This window comes from Ochlerotatus camptorhynchus, unplaced genomic scaffold (assembly GCF_037179485.1).
Source record: "Ochlerotatus camptorhynchus isolate MF236.1 unplaced genomic scaffold, CSIRO-AGI_Acam_v1.1 ptg000102l, whole genome shotgun sequence".
Taxonomy (NCBI): Eukaryota; Metazoa; Arthropoda; class Insecta; order Diptera; family Culicidae; genus Ochlerotatus; species Ochlerotatus camptorhynchus.
In genome coordinates this window covers 1,322,121-1,342,920 of record NW_027040592.1, presented here as the reverse complement: position 1 = coordinate 1,342,920, position 20,800 = coordinate 1,322,121, and the positions used below count along the sequence as shown (strand labels likewise).

The following is a 20,800-nucleotide window of genomic DNA, read 5'->3' as shown; positions in this document are numbered from 1 at the left end:
TATTTTCACTGGATTTTCTTACGAAAACACTTCGCTGAATGCATGCAAACGATTCTTTATGCTTTCAGCTTCAATTTGACTATATTTTTACCACTGAGAAAAAGCAATCTAGCAAGGTTTTCTTGAAATGAAACACACGCACTACAAATTGTAGCTGATTTCGAGTTGCCGATAATAGAACAGCAGATTTACATGCAGTTCAAATGGAACGGTTGCCGAAGAAAAACTGGTTGCCGACAATACTCGCTCTCACTAGAGAAGATTGGAGCTTTGCAAAACCGTTTCAAAACAGTTTTTGACAATTCTTTCGACTGAAATTGTTAGAGCAGCTGGCAGCAAAAGATTGTAACCAAACCAATACTGCATATGTGTGAGTTCCTTAGAGAAAAAGGCTATAGAAAGAAGGTTGCTGCTTAGGTTGCCGGGAATACGTTAATTCCCCTAGTTCAAGGAACTTCCCTCTTTTTTTTTATTCCAAATTGTCGAATTTTCGGGAAAATTACAATTTAGACATTTTTAACCAAATGAGCTATCTGTGCATTTTGAAAGTGAACAAATGTTTCAAATTGCATTGATGTTAAAATGTTGTGATTCGCGTAACATTTGAAACGGGCGTATACACTTTTGTACACAAAACTCGTTAAGCCCTTTTCGCGCGAACCGGATACGCCCACGCAGACTAACAACACCATCACGATGCATCGGGTAGGAGAAATTTCCCCCTTCTCGTTAGTACTTTTGGTATGCGTGGGCGTACTTCGGTTCTCGTGAAAAGGATCTAGCAAATTGTTTACAATAGTTGATAGGCCCTTTTTAAATGTTGCGCGAGCATTATTCATGTGTTCATTTATTGTAAACAGGGCCCCGCTGTTGTGTCACTTTTTGTCGAGTGAGTGAACTCAAATCCATCCGTGCACTCGTCTATGGATACTTTATATAATTCTCACGTAACATTTGAAAAGGACCTATCCTCGTTGATCGATTCTCTTCATCGACTTTCTCTTTGGTTTACCACGGCATCATATACGAATTTCTCGCTAAGCTCGCAGCTCAGTTCGACAGAAGATGATGCTAGCTTGCGGCTGAACCAACACACTGAATGGGAAATCCATTTGCAGTCGGGTTATTCGCGAAAGAGAAATCGATGAAGAGAATCGATCAACAATGATAGGCCCTTTTCTCGTGTTGCGCGAGAATTGAAGAATAATGTAAACTGTGCGATATTTATCTTTATATTGCTGATTGCATCTGAAACTGGACTGTCCCAAAAATGCAAAAAGTGTGCTAAAAGTGCACGTTTCCGGCAAATCGTTTTGATGTCTTCGGAGCACTTATTGCTTGCATCATAAGGAATAAGTGCACCGAAGACACCAAGACGTAGACGTAGACGTAAACTTGCAGTTTTATCACACTTTTTAATAAGTGAAAACGCGCTTATTAGTCCAATTTGGTGTGAAACGCGCAATATTGACCGTGCATATTAATTGTTCAATTTGTACAAAAAAATTCCACACCCGTTCACGCCGCCGCCGCTGCCTAAAAGTGTTATTGGCGTGACGCCGATTACTCTGCCGCCGCCGAGCATAATTACCCCACACGCCACCGCCGACCATTTTTGAATGCGCGCACACCTCTAACTCCGAACTGATTTCTCGATAAACATTTCAAATGGTCCTATCTGCTTCGATCGATTCTCTTCATCAACTTTATCTTTTGATAACCATTGCTATGCGAACGATTTCTACACTCACAAAATTGCACACGTCGAAGTGTTTAAACACTTGATTATTTAAATGCACAATCACATTTACTTTAAGTGTATTTCACATCGGTTTAATGCGTTATACACGTTAATTTCTATGAAATGTTGAAAATCTTTCACTATCTATTCAAGTGTATTGCACATTTAATCACACTACTGTTCAAAACAGATGGATTTAAAGTGTTTTGCATTTCAATGCGATGTGAATTGCTTGTTCAGAAAGGTAAACATCGAAAACAAGAGTTGTGACTTTATCCTATCAACCTGCCTCATATATGAGAACAACCGTGGCACAGTGAGATTGAACGAAGACTCCGGCAGCAGCACACCCCAACAGTCAGTGATCAAATCTCAAATCAGACCCTTTAAAAACATATGTGAAAGCTCTGGCCTCTGGAAGTTTTGTTTATATATTTGTCGATTCATTTTTAGAGTCGGTAAAGTAGAAGTCGATAAAGTAGAATATTATAGAATATTAAACTATGATGTGTAAAGCTATTGATATCACCATATGAGGCACATAGAATACAAGTGTGTCACAATTCTAATAAATAGTGTTCAGGTATGGTTCATAGCATAAGATTCAGACATGAAATGGACGTGTTTCACAATAAGCACAAAATTAAATGTGAGACACATGATGATGACGTGTGCAATTTTTTGAGTGTAGCATCCAAAACGTCAAAAACAACAGAGTCAGGTTTTGCAGCTGAGTTATTAACGAAAGAGAAAGTCGATAAAGAGAATCGATCAATGCAGATAGGCAATTTTGAAATGTTTATCTAGATTTGAAATTAGGGTGAATCTTCTTCAGTAAACAACAAATCCCCGGCAAGGTGACAGATAACCTTAGTTCCACGTACCCACTTGCAAATAGTAGATGTCACCACACAACGTAAACAAAGGAATTGTCCTTCACCGCCACAACGGTACTTCCATAGAGGTAACTCTAAGACTAGAATAGAAGGTCCCGAAATAACGTGCTCAACGTTTTGGCTCAGCTCTGGTACTCTCTTCGGTCCTAAGCTAATCGATTTACCCCTCGAAAAATAGGAAAATCCACGAACCCCTCATTTTATCTGTCAAACTTTCATAGCGAATCAAAACAAACATTGCGTAGTACTAGAATTTCGACTAGAATGGGGTACGTTAATCGTTTGCTTGGGACCAATAGGCTAGTTAAGTAGTGAGCCAATTTCAAATCGATAGTTTCGTATTGATTGTTGGTGCTTCTCTATGGCAAACCAACTTTTTGTTTCACCATGTGTGGATGTCAAACAACAGGCAAGAATGCCATATGAAAAGAGCGATTTTATGATTTTCGTGGTGAATTGAGGTAGCTCTAAGACCAGAAGGCCCCGAAGAAACGTGCTCAACTTTTTGGCTCAGCTCTGGTACTCTCTTCGGTCCCAAGCTAATCGATGCACCCCTCGAAACATAGGAAAATGCACGAACTCCTCATCGTATCTGTCAAACTTTCATTGCGAATCAAAACAATCAAAGTGCAGTACTAGAATTTCGACTAGAATGGGATACGTTGATCGATTTTCTTGGGACCAATAGGATAGTCAAGTAGTGAGCCAATTAAAAATCGTTAGTTTCCACCGGTTGGTTGTACTAACGTTACCTCTAGGGTTGTACATTGTACAACCAACAATCAATACGAAACTAACGATTTTAAATTGGCTCACCACTTTAGTAGCCTATTGGTCCCAAGCAAACGATTAACGTATCCTATTCTAGTTGAAATTCTATTACTACACTATGTTGATTCGCTATGAAAGTTTGACAGGTAACATCAGGGGTGTGTGGATTCATGCAGAACATGCAGGGGTGAGTGAAATAGCTTGGGACTGCTTGGGACCGTTGTTCTGGTACTGAGTGAGCCAAAAATAATAATGATTTTCTTCGGGACCCAGTGGTCTTAGAGTTACCTCTATGGTACAACCATAGAGGTAACTCTAAGACTAGAAGGTCCCGTAAAAACGTGCTCAACTTTTTGGCACAGCTCTGGTACTCTCTTCGGTCCCAAGCTAATCGATTCACCCCTCGAAACATAGGAAAAACCAAAACCCCTCATTTTATCTGTCAAACTTTCATAGCGAATCAAAACAAACATTGCGTAGTACTAGAATTTCGACTAGAATAGGGTACGTTATTCGTTTGCTTGGGACCAATAGGCTACTAAAGTGGTGAGCCAATTTAAAATCGTTAGTTTCGTATTGATTGTTGGTACAACGGTCTGCTTTGGTTGTCTGTCAACGGTATTATGGAGCTTTTTTAAAATTGTTGAGTTCATAACATTGATTTGTATGTATTTTACAGTTCTGCTCAAAGACATACACTGACAAAAGTTTTCATATAGTTTCTATTAGGAACGCACATAATATTTTTTCCAATAACAAAATCAATGATTTTTTATCTGAATATTGCATAACGTAATAAATTCTATGTGAATAATCATATCGACAGTGAGCATGCATAAGGGCCTATACGCGATGATCGATTCTCTTCATCGATTTTCTCTTTGCATTGCTACAGCTAACCGCAACAATTTTGTAGAATTTATTCAATGTAGAGTTGTAACAGGTTGCATTGGCTATCAAAATCAACAGCAAGAGTTATTAACAAAAGAGAAAATCGATGAAGAGAATCGATCATCGCGTATACGCCCTTATGAATGCTCACTGTCGATATAGATTTCATTGGACACATAAGGTTCATGTGATTTAGTGGTGTCCAATTATGGGATCACATGAAAGCTATGTGAAATTCATATGGATATTTTTATGTGATTTATTTTATGAGTGTACCAGACTACACATAAGAAAAGTTTCATAAACTGATTAGGGGCTGTTCATAAACTACGTAGATAGTTTAGGGGGGGGGGGGGTTGGCAATCATCCACGGCCCTAACAAATTTAAAATTGTTTGTATGGACAATTGGCTACGCAGGGGGAGGGGGAATCAAGAATCTGTCTACGTAGTTAATGAACAGTCCCTTATGAATTGTACATAGTAAAGAGTCTAAATTTATAAAGAGGCGACATGTCAAAATTGGAACAATCGATTGTCTGTCAAAGTCATAGGAAATGTCATTCCAATCGAGCAGAAGACCTGTCAAATGGATAAGATGTCGTCTCTTTATAAATTCAGGCTCTTTAGTACATAGGACTGAAAATAAAAACGGCATTTTTCGCTGGCATCACTGGACTTCCATCGTTAATGTTACTTTTGACGTCGGACGTCACGTGTACCACACACGCCGGTTTGGTGGGCATTAAGATGAATTTAAAACTTGCATTTTATTTACTGTACATAATTTCCGCATTCGCCCTATTCTGATAACACTTCTAAAACTTGTGATTTTGATAGAACCACCAGCACCAAATTGTCGGGGTACACTGGCAATATACTGGAGTTGTCCCCGGGTTGGTAAACAATGGCTTCAAATGCCGATTCCTTCAAATTTTAAGCTCCCACTAGCCAACTAACAACACACTCAGGTAGGAAAATGATTCCTCTCCCAGTTGATATAGTTGTAATTGATCTTTTATTAGCGATTGAAGTCAATGTTACATTTTCGTTATCATTGAAGTTTTTCCCAAATTATCTCAAATCACTCCGAAAGTATATTCTATAAGGAGCTGTTCATAAACTACGTAGACAATTTAGGGGGGGAGGGGGTTGGCAGTTGTCCACAATCCATACAATTTTTTTTTTTAATTATATGGACAATTGTCTACACAGGGGGCGGTGGGGGGTCAAGAATCCTAAAAAACTGTCTACGTAGTTAATGAACAGCCCCTAAGCTATTTTTTTTAGCTTCAATCCATTTGCGTGACTTTTAAACCTTTACAATGTTTTGCATAGGCCCAGATTTTGGGGTTATGAATAAAACTGGAGGGTGAATTGCAAATACTGTTTTTTTTCAAGGAGCAAATAGCAAAAACAAAATGAATTTTTGACTTAATCTTCTCCGATTTGTATGAAACTTTGCATATTTGTTTGTTATAGGCAATCATTCACATTTGTGCTAAAATCCGACCATTTTGGATCTTGCAATTCTTTTCAAAATGGCGTATTTGACATTTTTTGATACAATCGTAGCATGAAGACGTCACTTCCAATCGAAATGAAGTCTGAGACAAAGTTGTAGTCTTTCAAGAATAAAATGAACACGGTAAATTGTTATAGTAAGTTTAAATGAAATCTCAAATACCTCAAAATATCCACGACCAATATTTGTAATTTTTTTTTAATAAGAATGATTGCCCATAGCAAACAATTATGCAAATCGAAGAATGTCGAGTTTGCTCGATTCGTCATTTGGCGTGCAACTGCTTCCCCAAGTCAAGGGGGTCCAACAGTTTAGGAAAATAAATGCAGTTTTTTCGTCAACTAAAAAGCATATTAATTATCTAAAAGTTTCAGCGATGCATTGTTATGTTCCGTGGTACTTTCCAAAACTCTACTCGATGTTCCGTTTCCGTTGTATTGCATGGTAGCTTTTGTCAAATATCGGCTCCCAGCGCACGCTTGAATTTTGTATAAGGACCCTAAATTGCACTTACGTATACGATGCACAACACAGACCGCCCAGAAGGACAAAAAACATTTGTGTGTAGCTTTGAGAAAGATTGTATTTTATAATTAAGGGAAAGTGTTTAGCGAAATGCTTTTTTTTTTTTGTTTGTAAGGATCCTAGAAGACAGTTGCATTTTGATTTTCATTCGTGTGTATGTAACAGGAGCAGAACATGATTGATTGAGATTTCGCTCGGTTTTCAGCGATTTTTATTTGCTTTCTGTCTTTTGTCTTTTGAAACACTGCAAGAGAAACAACACCAATTTGAGTAGCAATATATAGTATTCACAGTAGGGGGAAAAATACACACTAGAAAGTACACAGCTTTGACATCAACACTGAAAAGAAGAATTTTGTTTTGAGGGGGGTGGGGGGGTGGAAAAGAGGCACGTGTGCGGATGTTTGTAAAATTGTAGTCTGTAGTTGTGAAACAGTAGGAGGGGAACAGGAACCTTTTGCTTCTTCAATTGATTCGGTGGAGTGCTTTCTCCTACTCGCAAAAAGGTGTACTGTTCTCCTCGCTTCTGATGGCCCGTCACAGTCAGTGGATAACGCGTGTTCAAGTGGCAGCGGATTGGCCGCTGATCCGCTGACTGTTGGCCATATATTTGCATCCATGTGGGTGAAGTTGTTGTGTACAGGTGTGTAGGGATGTATGTTCTGTTTGTGTGTGTACCTCATGTCGCCGTATCCAACTGTGGTCATTGTGACGACAGCCCACCAAAAGGCATCCGGGATTGACTTGAAATAGGACATTTCGGCGCCAGCCTCCGCAAAGTATACGGCCGATGAGAAGAGGACGACACCTTGAGAGACACAAAAAATATATTTATGGGCAATGCGGGGCATTTTTCTAAACTAAAGGGTAGTCGGAACAATAGTAGATGATGGTGTGAAGAAAGAAACCAAAGCATTTGTTTTAAATGGATTTTCGTTGCCAAATTTCGTTGCCAAATTGGAAATGTCCTTCGGTGTCGTAGTGGCGTAGGCATTGCGACCAGCCTACTAGGATTGCGCGTCGCTTGCAATTTCTTTTGCCAAATTGGAAATAACCATGCTCTGCTGCTTCCGGCCTGCTGTGATTGCTGAGAAGAGATCTATTTACACTGGACTCGGCCAGATGACTGGCTTGATTTACGGTGGAAAACCCATTAAGAGAGATAGAGGCGATAACAAAAGCAAAGTTTTCCGTCCGCCCAAAACCGACCGTACATATAGAATGTATTAAAAAGATACTAGGTACTTTTGATCCACAAAATAAAAAACTCTCGGAAGCCCGGGAGTCGCTTTTTTGATACGACACACTTGTTTCCATTTGCACACTACAGCCGAACTGCGGTGGTACTTACCTATGAACAGGAAAAATATTAGTAAACCTAACTCTCGCATAGATGCTTTCAGCGTTCGTCCTAGAATTTGTAATCCTTTCGAATGCCTAGATAATTTAAATATTCGAAACACTCGCACTAAACGTATCACCCGCAATATTGCTAAGGACATAGCCTGATTCGTTGACTTGTCCTGTTGTGAAGAAAGTGAAAGTTGAGAATTAGACACCACTTGAGATCCTTGTTTGGCGCTGACGAACTTACCTGAGGACTTACTGGTGCCTTGGGAAGATTTAACGTATCCTCTTCTTCAGCGACCACAGTTGCTAACGTAATGAAATAAGGAATGATTGCGATTATATCGATTATATTCATTGCATCCCTGAAGAAATTTAATTTGTTCGGACAAGCAAGGAGCCTATTGGAGGGGGAAAAAAAAAGTTCGATTAGAAAACTGGCTCCGTCGGCTGCGCATCTTCCTCTGATCTTACCTGACACTAAGTTCGAACGTAAACCATATTATGCATATCGTTTCTATGAGGAAGAATGGATCCGTAATGTCAGGCACCTCATCTTCCTCGATTTTTGTGCCGTTTGTTGTTGTATTGAACACCTGGAAAACAATTTCCCACGATCAGAACCGGGAAGCCAGAAGATCGACGCAGACAAACTCACCTTATAATGTTTAAATTCGGGTAAAGTTTCTAGACAGAATATAACAATTGATAAAAGTATAACAAATACGCTAATTATGGCTACGACCCTGGCGGCTTGCGAACTCTCGGGATATTCAAATAATAACCACACCTTCCTTTGATTCTCATTCGAAGGCAAAGGTTTCTCTTCCTCCTTGATAAAACCTTCATCCTCCCTGTGGGTGTTTGGTTGGTTGGTTGGTTGGTTGGTTGGTTGGTTACGACGAGTTTAGGAAAGAATTAAACAAATAGAGAAGATTTTATTAGTATTGGAGGAAGTAGTGTATTTACTGTGTTAGCAATTGGTGCTACGGGCGATATCAGTAGAGAAAAATGCAGCAGAAAGAAGCAGGTTTTGAGAAACTCGATTAAACAATATAGACGAATGCAGCAGAAAGAAGCAGGTGTTGAGAAACTCGATTAAATTTGTTATTTGCTGTGGATCATTTCTGGTAACAAAAATACTGACGTAAATTCAGTTAAGAGAGTATTCCGGTTTAAGACAGCTCACAAAAAATAGGTTCTGACACTTATCGATGGAGCTGTTTTTTTTTCCTTTGATTTGTTTTCCGTCGATCTTGTTTTCCGTGCTGAGCACCAATGCTACCAACGCCAGAGAGGCAGCTCCCACACCTGGACCCTACCTATCGACCCATCAACTCATGAACCGGGGACCAACGGCTTTACTTCCCTCCCTTTGATCAGAGATGTTATGCCTCAAACAGGGCTGGTAGCGAGTCACTTTTTAGTGACTTAAAGGGCGAACACGAAATTATTGCGACACATTCAACAGGGCATAACTTTTTTACCATTGGGTAAAAATCAACCAAATTTTGCACACTTTCTCATTGATGTGTATTGTGTACATGCTGTCAAACTCGAAGTCGTGTTTTTCGATTCAACGGAGGTGAAACAACGCGAGTTGAGAGAACAAATTCTTTCCAAACACCTGGAATTTCCTGACCTGTCGCACCGGCAGTTGGGAAAAATGTTGAACATTCACCATTCAACCGTCTCCAGAGTGTTGAAGCGGTTCCAGGAGCGGTTGACGTTGGACCACGGCAAAGGAGCTGGAAGAAAACCGGGACCGGAGAACAAAAAGACGGAGGGAAAGGTGAAGCGGATGATTAAAGCAAATCCCAACGTCTCAAGCCGTGATTTGGCTAAAAAGATCGGCATGTCGCAGAGCTACGTCCAGAATGCAAAGAAGAGAACTGGACTACATACATACAAGGTACAGAACTTCCCAAACCGCGATGGGCGGCAACAATCGACGGCTAAAACTCGGGCACGGAAGCTCTACGAGAAGATGCTGACAAAATATGGCTGCTGTGTGATGGACGACGAAACGTATATAAAAGCCGATTTTAAGCAAATTCCGGGGTTGGAGTTTTTCACCGGCAAGAGCAAGTTCGATGTGGACGACAAATTTAAGAAGAAGAAAATGTCGAAGTTCGCCTCCAAATATCTCATTTGGCAGGCCATCTGCTCTTGCGGACTGAGGAGTGAGCCTTTCGTGACAAAGGGCACAGTAAATGGCGAGATCTACAAATCTGAGTGCCTCGAGGAGCGCCTTTTGCCGTTCTTGCAGCAGCACGACGAAGCTCCGCTATTTTGGCCAGATTTGGCATCATGCCACTATTCTAAAAGTGTCCTGGAGTGGTATGAGGCCAATTCTGTCCATTTTGTTCCAAAGGACATGAATCCGCCAAACTGTCCGGAGCTGCGCCCGGTGGAGCAGTACTGGGCAATGATGAAGCGGGAACTTCGGAAGAGCAAGAAGACAGTCAAAGACGAGAAGGACATGTTAAGAAAATGGAAAAAAAAAAAAACTGAGAAACTGGTACCGGATGACACTGTAAAGACTTTGACGGAGGGCATCAAGCGAAAATGCGTTCAATTTTACACTCAAGGCTCCATCGATTAAGTTTTCTTTTGATTTTTGAAGTAAATATATGTATAAATAAACTACCCTAAAATTTTGGTTTGATTCTAAACATTATAAGAAAATTGGCATGATATTTTCGGTGTCGCAATAATTTCGTGTTCGCCCTTTAGTCACTTTTTTCAAGACAGTCACTAAAAAGTCTCTTTTTTTAAGGCCAAGTCACTAAAGCCACTATTTCTTGTAATCAGTCACTATTTTCAACTTTTTTAGCGTGAATTTATTTCTAGATTGATCATTCTTTGCTTTAGGCGGTTAATCGTCTTTCTCTATCTACAGGGTGTCTATTCATTTTTCTAAATAAAATTATCTGACTTTTCCAGGTTTTTCCAGTATTTTAACGGATTAATTCCAGGATTATAATAAAGCTAAATTTTTAAATGCGTTAAAAATATTCTTTTTTTGTAGCTCAAAACAACAGCAATTTACCCAAACGATTTTAAGACATGTCAATCAATTTTAAAGAAACAGCTTCCATTGAATGTTGAAGTTTAACACTTACTTAATTTCTCACTTAATAAAGTTGTAAAAAACTTACCCAATTTGAGTAATTCCTAGATCAAAAATTATTCAATATCTTAAAGTTACGTATTCCATGTACAAGTTCAAGATATTGAAATTTTTAAAGTGCCATAATCAAGGAAAAAAATAAATGGTTTATTTCAAGTTCGTAGAAACTTTGGCAAAGTAATGAGTAATGAAAATAAATGATGTGAATTTCAGTGAAGCTCCATAAACAACTGCGGGGACATAAGGGAAGTTAATACGCTGAAAATAGTGGGGAACTTACTAGGGGGAGAGGTAGCTCATCGATTCTTCCGGTTCGCCTCCTAGCATCGTGCTATAAGGTACCAGGCGATAACCAGGGTAGTTGATCGATAGCTCGATGACGTCATTTCGTTGGCGTCTGCAATGGGAAATTCTCATAGCAGGCGTTGACGATGGGACGTTGTCGAGTTGTTGAATAGCAACTATCGTGGTAACTCACCGATTACCTGTCGATCTGCCAAATTTGGAATGACGTCTGCATTGAATTGTCTCATATAATAATATTCCGCCCACTATATCACAAGAAATTGCGAGTAGCTGAGTGGAATGGAGATAAGTTAAGCATTGGGTACAGGACCAAGTCTCCCCTGGGTGGTGCCAAAAGATGAGCGCAATAGAATCATCAAGTTGCCATAAGGCACGGAATGAGACTATTGCATGGCTGGGTAGTCAAAGTCTTCCATTCGTTAGTCATTTCAGGTGGATTAGAACAGGTTTAGGTGGGCGTTGGTCAGATTTGGATTTTTCAGATGTAAACCTGGATAGGACCCTGTCATTGAACGTCGCGTGAAAGTGGAACTTAATGAAGGCCTAAGTACTTTTTCGTAGTTTTTAGTTTTCGGATTTGAAAGATCGTCGGTTACAGTGGCCTGCTTACTGAGCAGAAAAACGCGGTCCCAGGTCCTTACATATCAAAGAGATTTATGGTAAAATCGCTTGTGTATCGTGTATTTTGCGAAACTCGTTGTTGTCGTTGGTTCCGGGTTTGAATGGATACACAAATTTGAGCAACGGTATTATGTGATATGAGGGGCTCGGTGGCCTTAGAGCAACTGTTTTTGCTTACTGAGCAGAACATCATGAGTCTAATCTCAGGCCCATCCACATTCAAGATTCGTCAATCGTTTTATTTGTTAATATGACTACATGGTAATAACAGCAACTCGGTGATTAAAAGTGGCAAACATTTTTGCTTACTGAGCAGAAGACTGTGGGTTTAGTCCCAAGCTCCTTCGCGTTATATGATCGTTAGGACATCAATTCAGCTTATCGTTTACCAAAACGAACCCTGCTGCAAACCCAACCCTCTTATCGAACATCCCAGTGATTCCTCGTGGAAGTGCAGAGGTGTTCTCGGCTTCTATCAAGGCGAGTGTCATGTCAACACAATCCTGCCCATTCTTTTCTTGACCTGTGTTCGGGCGCGGCCGGCGCTGGTATTGCCTAATTTAAGATCACCAGTTTTTACACATTGAGGATGATTGCTAGTCCCAAGCATCGTCCATTGGTTCTCTGTGTAATTACAGCTGATCTGGCAGTAACAGAGTAGCAACCGTGGGCGGTCAATCAAGCTCAAGCTCAAGCTCAAGCTGAAAATAGTGGGGAACTTACAAAGCGTTTCTTTTAGCATCCGAAAATTTTCGGGAACTTTTATGAAGTTCCTAGAATTTCAGAGAACTTCACAGGTGTCAAGCGAACTTGAAAAATACGGAAAACATGAGGGGTATTGTGCAATTTTTTTTTAATAATGTCTAAGTACCTCAGAAAAGCTAGATCTAGAGATTTTTTTTGGGGAATTTCAGACCTTAAGAACAGTCTTCGTAGCTTTAGTCCAGACTTTTGGAGCAGTTTAAATATCTATAATCGTAAATTTAGAAAAATTCAGGATAGTTCCATGATGTGCTGAAAAGAAATCGAGAAGCCTTAAGATGTTCCGGGAATTTTAGGGAAGTACAGAGTCTTTCAAAAAATTTATGAAAACTTCAGAAATATTTCAGAAACGTCACAGAAGTCCAGAGAATTTTAGGGAAATTTAAAGGTTTTTACGAGAATTCCATTTATTTCCGAGCAGCAGAACCGAGATCTTCAATAAAATTGAAAGTTTTAGAGAAGCTTCGAGAACATCAAGACAGATTATAGAATCAAAGGGCAGTTCAAACAATTTCAAGGAAATTGTAGAAAACTTAAAGAAGTTGCGAGAAACTCAGGGAATTCAGAAGTGCCAGGGAATTATGAATATATATCAAACAAATTGCCGGATTATTAAACAAATTAAGAGAACTTCAGGTAACCACTGATAAGTTCAGCGAAAATTAGGGACTTTTTATAATGGTTATAATACTTAAGGGAAATTGTCGAAACTTCAAGGCAAATAATTGAATTTCAGTAAAGTTGCGGGTTCTTAAAAAATACTGAAATTCAGGGCAGTCTAGAGAACTTTAAGCAAATTCAATAATCGTTTAGGCAGTTTAAATACCACCAGGAAAGTGTACACACACTCATTTTTTATCGCTGGAAACCAGCAATATTTTGCTGGATTTTTCCGAGCTGTAAGTTCAGCAATCTATCCAGCAAAATATCATTGCTGGACGACCAGCAATTTAGGCCAATGTCAAATTGACAGTACTTTTCTGATTATCCAGCAAAACGGAACATCAATCATTTTGCTGGAAGAGCAGCAAATCTCGATTGTTGTTTTTTTAAAGAGGCATTATTGGAATAAATATTTTATTACACTTTCATGTAGTTGTATATAGTAATTTATTAAATGTGACTGCACTTCTTTAAAAAATCATGTCTTGAAGAAGCTATGATGGCGAAAGTTTTTCAACTTAATTCAGGTTGCTAAGGTAGTTTAGTATACTTACTTCATGACAAAAGCTCTTTTTATATAATATCCATGATATTTTGTGAGTCGAACACTTTGAACATAAAAATAATCATAAATCGTCAAGGTACGAATGATAGATTTTGGCATGATTTTGACGTTTTATACAGTTTACTGGAACGTTCAGGAAAATATTTCATTTTACTGATTTTTCAGTTTAAGTTAGTTTTGCTGGATGCGATTCAGCAATTCATTTTGCTGGAACAGGATTTTAAAAATTTGGTGTGCACTATTGAAGAAGTTTTAAATAAGTGTCGATAATTTAAGGGAAGTGAACTTCAAAAAAATCTTGAGAACTTCAATGAAAATCATAGAACTATATTAATTATTTCGTTCTAATTCCATGAAAATTGTGGTAGCACAAAAGTTCCAAAAATTTAGAAAAACTTCGAAAACTTCACAGAAGGACTGTGGTCTTCACAAACATTTCGAGAACTTTATAGAAATCTATGGAGCTTAAGGAGAGATCCGCGAACTTCAGTATTTTTTATGAACATTGGGGAGGCCAGTTCCTTTAGTTTCAGAAAATTAGTGGGAAGTTTAAAGCAGTTCCCAGATTACAAATCACTTCAGAGACGTTAAAAAGTTAATTGAGGTCTTCGCATACGTTCAGAAGCTCACTGAAGCTTAAACATTTTTAGGGCGGTTTAATTAAATTCAGCGCAGTACAACAATATTCAAAAGAACCGCTAAAACTTTAGAGAAGTTTTGAGAATTTCAGAAAAGAACAAAGAACCTCAGAGCAGTTCCGTTAACATTAGAGAAGTCACATAAATTTTAAAAAAGTTTAGAGAACTTCAGCGAATTTTTAAACGTTTAGAGGAGATCCATGATCATTGAAAAAAAATAGGAAACTTTAGGAAGTCCTAAAAAGTTCAGGGAAATTTAAGAATTTGATGAAAAGTATTGTGAGTCTCAGGCTAGTTTCTCAACTACAAAAGAACTTCAAGGCAGTTTCATTTACTTCAGGAAAAAAATGGGAACTTTCAAGTAGTTCTGAAAACCTCCATTCCATATTCTACGGAGATTTCCATTGAAATATTCCTCAAATTTTTGGTGAAGCTATCCTCCGAATTCAATTTTCTTTTAGTTTTCCTTGGAATTCTCTACAATAAGAAGCCCTTTCGAGAGATTCTCCGAATATTCATTGAATTCATTTCAGATTTCCTTTTCAATCTCACTCCTTCCCTCCTTCCCATTCTACTCACATTGAAAGTCCCCTAAGAATTCATTGGCATTTCTCCTCACAAATTACTTAGATTTCTTCTCATAATTTGTTTGACCAACTCTCCTGAATTCATTTTCCGAATTCCTTTGAAGATGCCCTGGAGTTATTCTCAGATTTAATTGTAATCCTCCTTTAGTATTTTCAAAAAAAAAAATTCCAAGGACTTATGCTCCGAAGTCGGTTTTCTCCCACAAACTTTATGAAATTATTATCAGAATGCCCTTGGAATTTTCCTCTGAAGCTCCTCAGAAATTCTTAAGAGTTTTCATTAAAATTTGCTTTTAGGTCACTTTTTAGTCACTAGTTTTACAACTATAAGTCACTATTTGGTCACTTATTTCTTCAAAATGGTCACTAAAATCACTATTTTTAACAGCAGTGATTGCTACCAGCCCTGCTCAAAGCATCCCGGCGGCGCCGACTGGGATTGAACCCAGGCTTGCTGGGGTGAGAGGTAATCACGCTTACCACTACACCACCAGCGCCGCTGACTGGAGCTGGTGAGCGCCTCAAATGTTTTGATGACCAGCTCCTGATGACGTTTCTAGAGTACCTTGAACTCCCAAGTAACATTTCAAGCTGTATCAAGGTTTTAAAGCATTCTGCAAGTGCAAATCATGGTCTACAAGACTATGATAAAACCTAAATTGTTGCTTGCGATGAGTATCCATGACATGATTCATCACCGCTTTCGCTGTAGTAGCACAAAGGCATCACATTTCAGTTACATTAGATTCGATGAAAAAGGTGCAACGCAGGAGCTTCGCAACACCCGAAAGTATGGTAATTCTGGAGTGGTCCAGAATTTGAACTTAGCAGGAAAGATGTATTTAGAGCCAGAAATTAGAGCTTTAGAGAAAAATTGTCGGGTCTTTGAGCATTGGGGCGCACCAGTTTTAGGGTAAACCATCCAAAAAGTGGGCACCAAGACCGACAGAGAGGCTTCAACTGCACAATCCGGGTGGTGAAACCGGAATATCCCGATGAGGAGTCCATACGTTTCCGTCGGAAATTCCAGACATTCTTGACTTAGAATTGAGATGTTCCAGACGAAGATTCCAGATGTTCCCGAAGGTGATTCCAGATGACAGCGATTCCAAAAGCCCTCGATGATGACTCAAGGTGACTCAAGATTGGAGACGTTCCCGACGGAAATTTCAAACGTTTTCAGCAGGAATTCTTAACTTTCTCGACGGAGATTCGAAACTAGGCATTATTCGAATGTCGGATGACAAGCCTATCAAAATGAACTTAAACTAGACGAAAAGATACGAACTGGACAAGATTGTTCGATCTGAGTCCATCTTCCCGTGTAGCCTTCGTAAACAGTGTGGCTGGCGACATTCACACATGGAATCGATACGTATTCTACGTACAGTATATTACAATCAGGCCGTCCACTGAACTGACTGAAAGGTAAGGAATCCGGCTCATCTAGAGATTTACGAATTCCGTACATTTTTTACGGACTAAAGGGTGGAACGGTCAAAAATTGGTGGACTCAAATTGTCGAAATCCAAATATTTCCCACGCAGATTGATTGCGTCAGAAATTTGATTGTGTTATAATGAACGATGAAATATACGTCAAGGTGGATTTCAGGCAGCTTAATACTGTCACACGGCTACCGGAAAAGGAAAGGTCCAAGATAAGTTTAAGCAGAAAAAGTATTCAAAAATCTCGAAAGAAAATCTTGGTTTGGCAGGCGTGTGGGCTGAAAAGCGAAATTTTCGTGATAACTAATTGGCATTGTCAACCAAGATATTTATGAAAAGTAATGTTTGCATATTGTTGCCTTTTTTTGAAGAAATACAGTTCTTCCGTGCTGTTTTGGTCAGACCTCACTTTCTGTCACTACGGGGAAATGACTCAGAAACGGAATACCGTCAACAACGTGCAAGTCGTATCCAAGGACAAGCTCACCGGAGCTGTAACCAATTGAAAAATATTGGGCAATCGTTAAGCGGAACTTCAAGAAAACTCAGAAAACAGTGGGAAATGAGAAACAGTTCCAAGCAAATCGACGTTCAGCATCAAATAAGGTTGATACAACGGCCCTACAAAATATGATGGAAGGTGTGAAACGTAAAGCCCGACAGGTCGCTTTTGGAAAGTCGGAAGCCTAATCAAATAATTTCCCAGTATTTTGTAGTCATTGAACTTTAATAAGAAATAAAGTTTGATCATTTATACCATAACATAATCAATCATGATTGACCAATTTTTGACCGTTCCACCCTTTATTTCCGAATTGGAAACATTGGTAACAATCCAAAAATCCTCCTCCATCAAAACGAGAGCCGCATTTCAGTGGTTTCATTGAATGGCAGAGCGCTTCCATTGCAGCAATGGACGCAAAACGTGGTCAGGACTCACACACTCATCACTAAACGGTTGCCTTCCAAAGTCGACGACGCATCGACCGAAAGAACTGCTGATAAAGAACAATGAGGAGGACTACACAATTGTTGCTGCCGAGAAAAGAGACGATCGCGTGGCACACATTGAGAGTTGCCTGCTTTTGTCGACAACCGAGTGAACACTGTTTTTCTATATGCATTGAGTAACCCCAATTAAAAAACTGGCATTCGGTCACAAGACAGAAAAAATAGCGTAAATGCAATAATTTCCGTTAAACATATTACTAACGAATGGACTCCAGGATCCGCAGTAGTTGTTTTAGAAAGATAATATTTGAAAAACATAAATTTTTGTTCAACATATTTTGGATGTACTTAAAAAAAAACTATCAAAGCTACCCCATTTTACGGTACATAAAAAAAACTCTCATAGATGACTTCCATGAGAAATATGATTTAGAAAAGCTACTAATTGACCTGATATGTAAAAATGCTCTGAAATGAGAACGTTAAGGACGGAGAAAATGTTTCTTCAGTAAAGTTGCTTAAAATTGATTTAACAACAATTTTGCTGAGTGCTATGTCTCCATTTTCAAAAATAAGAATGTTTGTTCTTAAGTATCAGTTAATTTGAGGATTACCTTTATGTTGACAAGTACCACAAGATGTGAATTTTTAAACAAAAACTCTTCACCAAACGACTGAATTTTAAAACACAAGAATTAGCTCATTTTTTTTAATAAGGCCCATCTTTTTGAAAACCATCTTTTGCGTGTAACTTAGGCTGACCATTGAACCGGATAAACCGGGAAAACCGGAAAATAACCAGGAATTGAAAACAACTGGGGAACACCCATGAATTTAAATGGAGGCTTAATTTTTTATATCTATATTAATCGAATCCTGTTACCTAAAATTCCACGTGATATTTATCTAAAAATCTTGATTTTTTCTTAAAGCTTGAAATTCTTATCTTTTAGTAGCGTCGAGAACTACCTCGGCCCAATTACGCATTTTCATGCAGAAAACATCAAATAAATCTATGGTTTCGGTTTTAACAAGTCAATTATGCGGTTGGTACGATACTTTAGTTCAGGGCCCAACAAAGTCACTTTCAATCGAAGATCGTCAAGCGACGACGAAGCTGTCAACCACCACTTTCAATTGAAAGTCATTCTGTCTTTTCATCGGGCAGATCCCCTTCAACATCAACAGAACCACTTTCGATCAGTTTTAATGTTGTTTGTTTAGGCTTGACTCGTGTTCATTTCGTCTTTCATTGTCAAATGAACGTACCGTATGCGTGATAATGTTTGCACCATCGTACAAATGGGGTTCCCGTTTCACCTGTGCATACAATGCTCTTTACATGCACGTAGCCTATAGCTCATACCGTAGTAGGCTGTGTTTAAAAAATATGATTAACTTAGTTTGACAGTTGCACCATGACGAAGTGGCAGCGTATTCGTGATTTGTCCCACGCGCAAATGTCGGAGAAAGACATTTCAATCGCCGTGGGAGTGTCCCGGTGGACCTTCAAAAGGGTTTTAGACCGAGAAAAGAAAGGACAACTATCCGCAAAGGTGGCCACAGTTCGTCCGAGGTCAGCTCGGGTTCCGAGGGTTATCGCTGCCATCAAAAGGAAAATTCGGGTGAATCCAGTGCGTTCAATAAGGAAAATGGCAAAGGAACACGGGATCAGTGACTGTGTCGTAAAGGAAGATTGCGGGGCGAAGTCGAGGGCACGGAAAATAACTCACATGATTACCAACCGCATCCGGGAGCTACGAGTCGAACGATGCAAGAAAATCTTGAACTTCCTTAAGCGAAAAAATCCGGTAATCCTGTTCACCGACGAGAGCATGTTTACCGTCGATCCCGTATCAAATTCCAGAACCGACCTGTATATTAGTTCTCTTCCGGTAAAAGACGTGGCCGACGAGAACAAGAACGTGTATCTGACCAAGCATCCTGCTAGCGTTATGGTGTTTGGATTGGTGGCTTCCGATGGCAAAAAAATGGACCCGGTGTTTATTCCAGAAGGCGACAAGGTCAACACGGAGGTCTACATCGGTATTTTAAGTAAGTATGTTCTTCCGTGGATCAAAGAACAGTACGGTCCGAAGCCAAATGTTGTATTTCAACAAGATGGGGCACCTCGGTCCGCACTCAGAAGTGGTTGCAGGAACATCTTCCGTTCTGGGTGAACGATATGTGGCCACCATCCAGGCCCGATCTTAATCCGCTGGATTACTCAATATGGCGCGTCATGAAGGCCAAGGCATGTTCTAAACGCCACCCGAATACAGCAAGCCTCAGACAAACATTGACCCGTACCTGGAGAAAAATCGATCCAGACTAGATTATTAGAACCTGCAGTGCATTCCGGAAGCATGTGGAGGCCGGAATTGCAGCAAGTGGAAACTCAATCGATCATTAACATAGTTTAAGACTCTGAGAAACATCCCCCCTTTAAATAAATAAAAAAACTAGAAAACGAAATTTTTGAGATTTTTTTTTAATTTTGACATTTCTTAATGGTGCAAACATTATCACGCATACGGTACTTTTGCATTGGAGCGAAGCTGTTCGATGCAAACTCGCGTTGTTGATTGACTCGGTTCATTTAAGCGCATCATTGTCGGGTGGTTTGTTTACCCATCAATATGGGTATTTTTTTAATCGGGGTGACGTCCAAAATTGCAGCTTCCGATTTCAGAAAAAGTGGGGAATGAATACTGATGCCGACCCATAAATATCGGTATTTTTGGAATCTGGGTGACGTCTAGATATCGAAAATTGGTATGTGACGCTATTTTGAAATCCAAGATAGCGGCTTTCAGTTAAATAAAAATGGTAAATAATGTCGAATACCCATCAATATAGGTACCTTTGTAATCAAGATGATGTCTAGAGAATGAATATCGATATCCGACGCTATTTTAAAATCCAAGATGGCGGTTTCCGATTTCAGAAAAAGTGGAAAATACTGTCCCATCAATAGGGTATTTTTGGAACTGGGGTGACGCCTAGAGATCGAAACCGATATCTGACGCCATTTTGAATTCCAAGATGTCGGCTTCCGGTTTGAGAAAAGCGTGAAATACTGTAGAATACCCATATTTTTCGGCATCTACGTGCCATCCCCGTTTCGAAAATACCCATTTCTTAGGGTATTTGACATTTTTTCTGAAACCCGATGGCCGCCATCTTGGACCTCAGACTGTCCTCGTTAATTTAATTTTCGTTTAATATAAAATAACAATTTATTGCTACAAATACTCCACATGCCATCCCTATTGGTAGTCAATACTGTCCGGATACTATATTTTGATGCCTGACGACGCGACGCGTGACCAGTCGAATGGGCCCCGAATTGAAGTGAAAGGGGAAAAAACGAAGGAAGCGTTTTTCGAGTCATTTATTGCGTCAATTGAAACAAGTCTTTGCTTCAAATGA

At 39.4% G+C, this 20,800-nt stretch overlaps 1 protein-coding gene across 7 annotated transcripts in view; it reads right to left on the bottom strand.

Annotated features, from left to right (window-relative positions):
• shaker (Potassium voltage-gated channel protein Shaker) overlaps positions 1-20,800 on the bottom strand; it is a 621,792-nt gene that overhangs the window by 57,695 nt on the left and 543,297 nt on the right. For all 7 annotated transcript variants that reach the window (XM_065219307.1, XM_065219310.1, XM_065219308.1 and 4 more), the window contains 4 exons: positions 8,353-8,548; positions 8,169-8,290; positions 7,942-8,095; positions 7,699-7,870 (listed from right to left, as the gene is read on the bottom strand). In XM_065219307.1, coding sequence (XP_065075379.1) covers positions 7,699-7,870; positions 7,942-8,095; positions 8,169-8,290; positions 8,353-8,548 — 644 coding nt within the window. The remainder of the gene's footprint in view (positions 1-7,698; positions 7,871-7,941; positions 8,096-8,168; positions 8,291-8,352; positions 8,549-20,800) is intronic.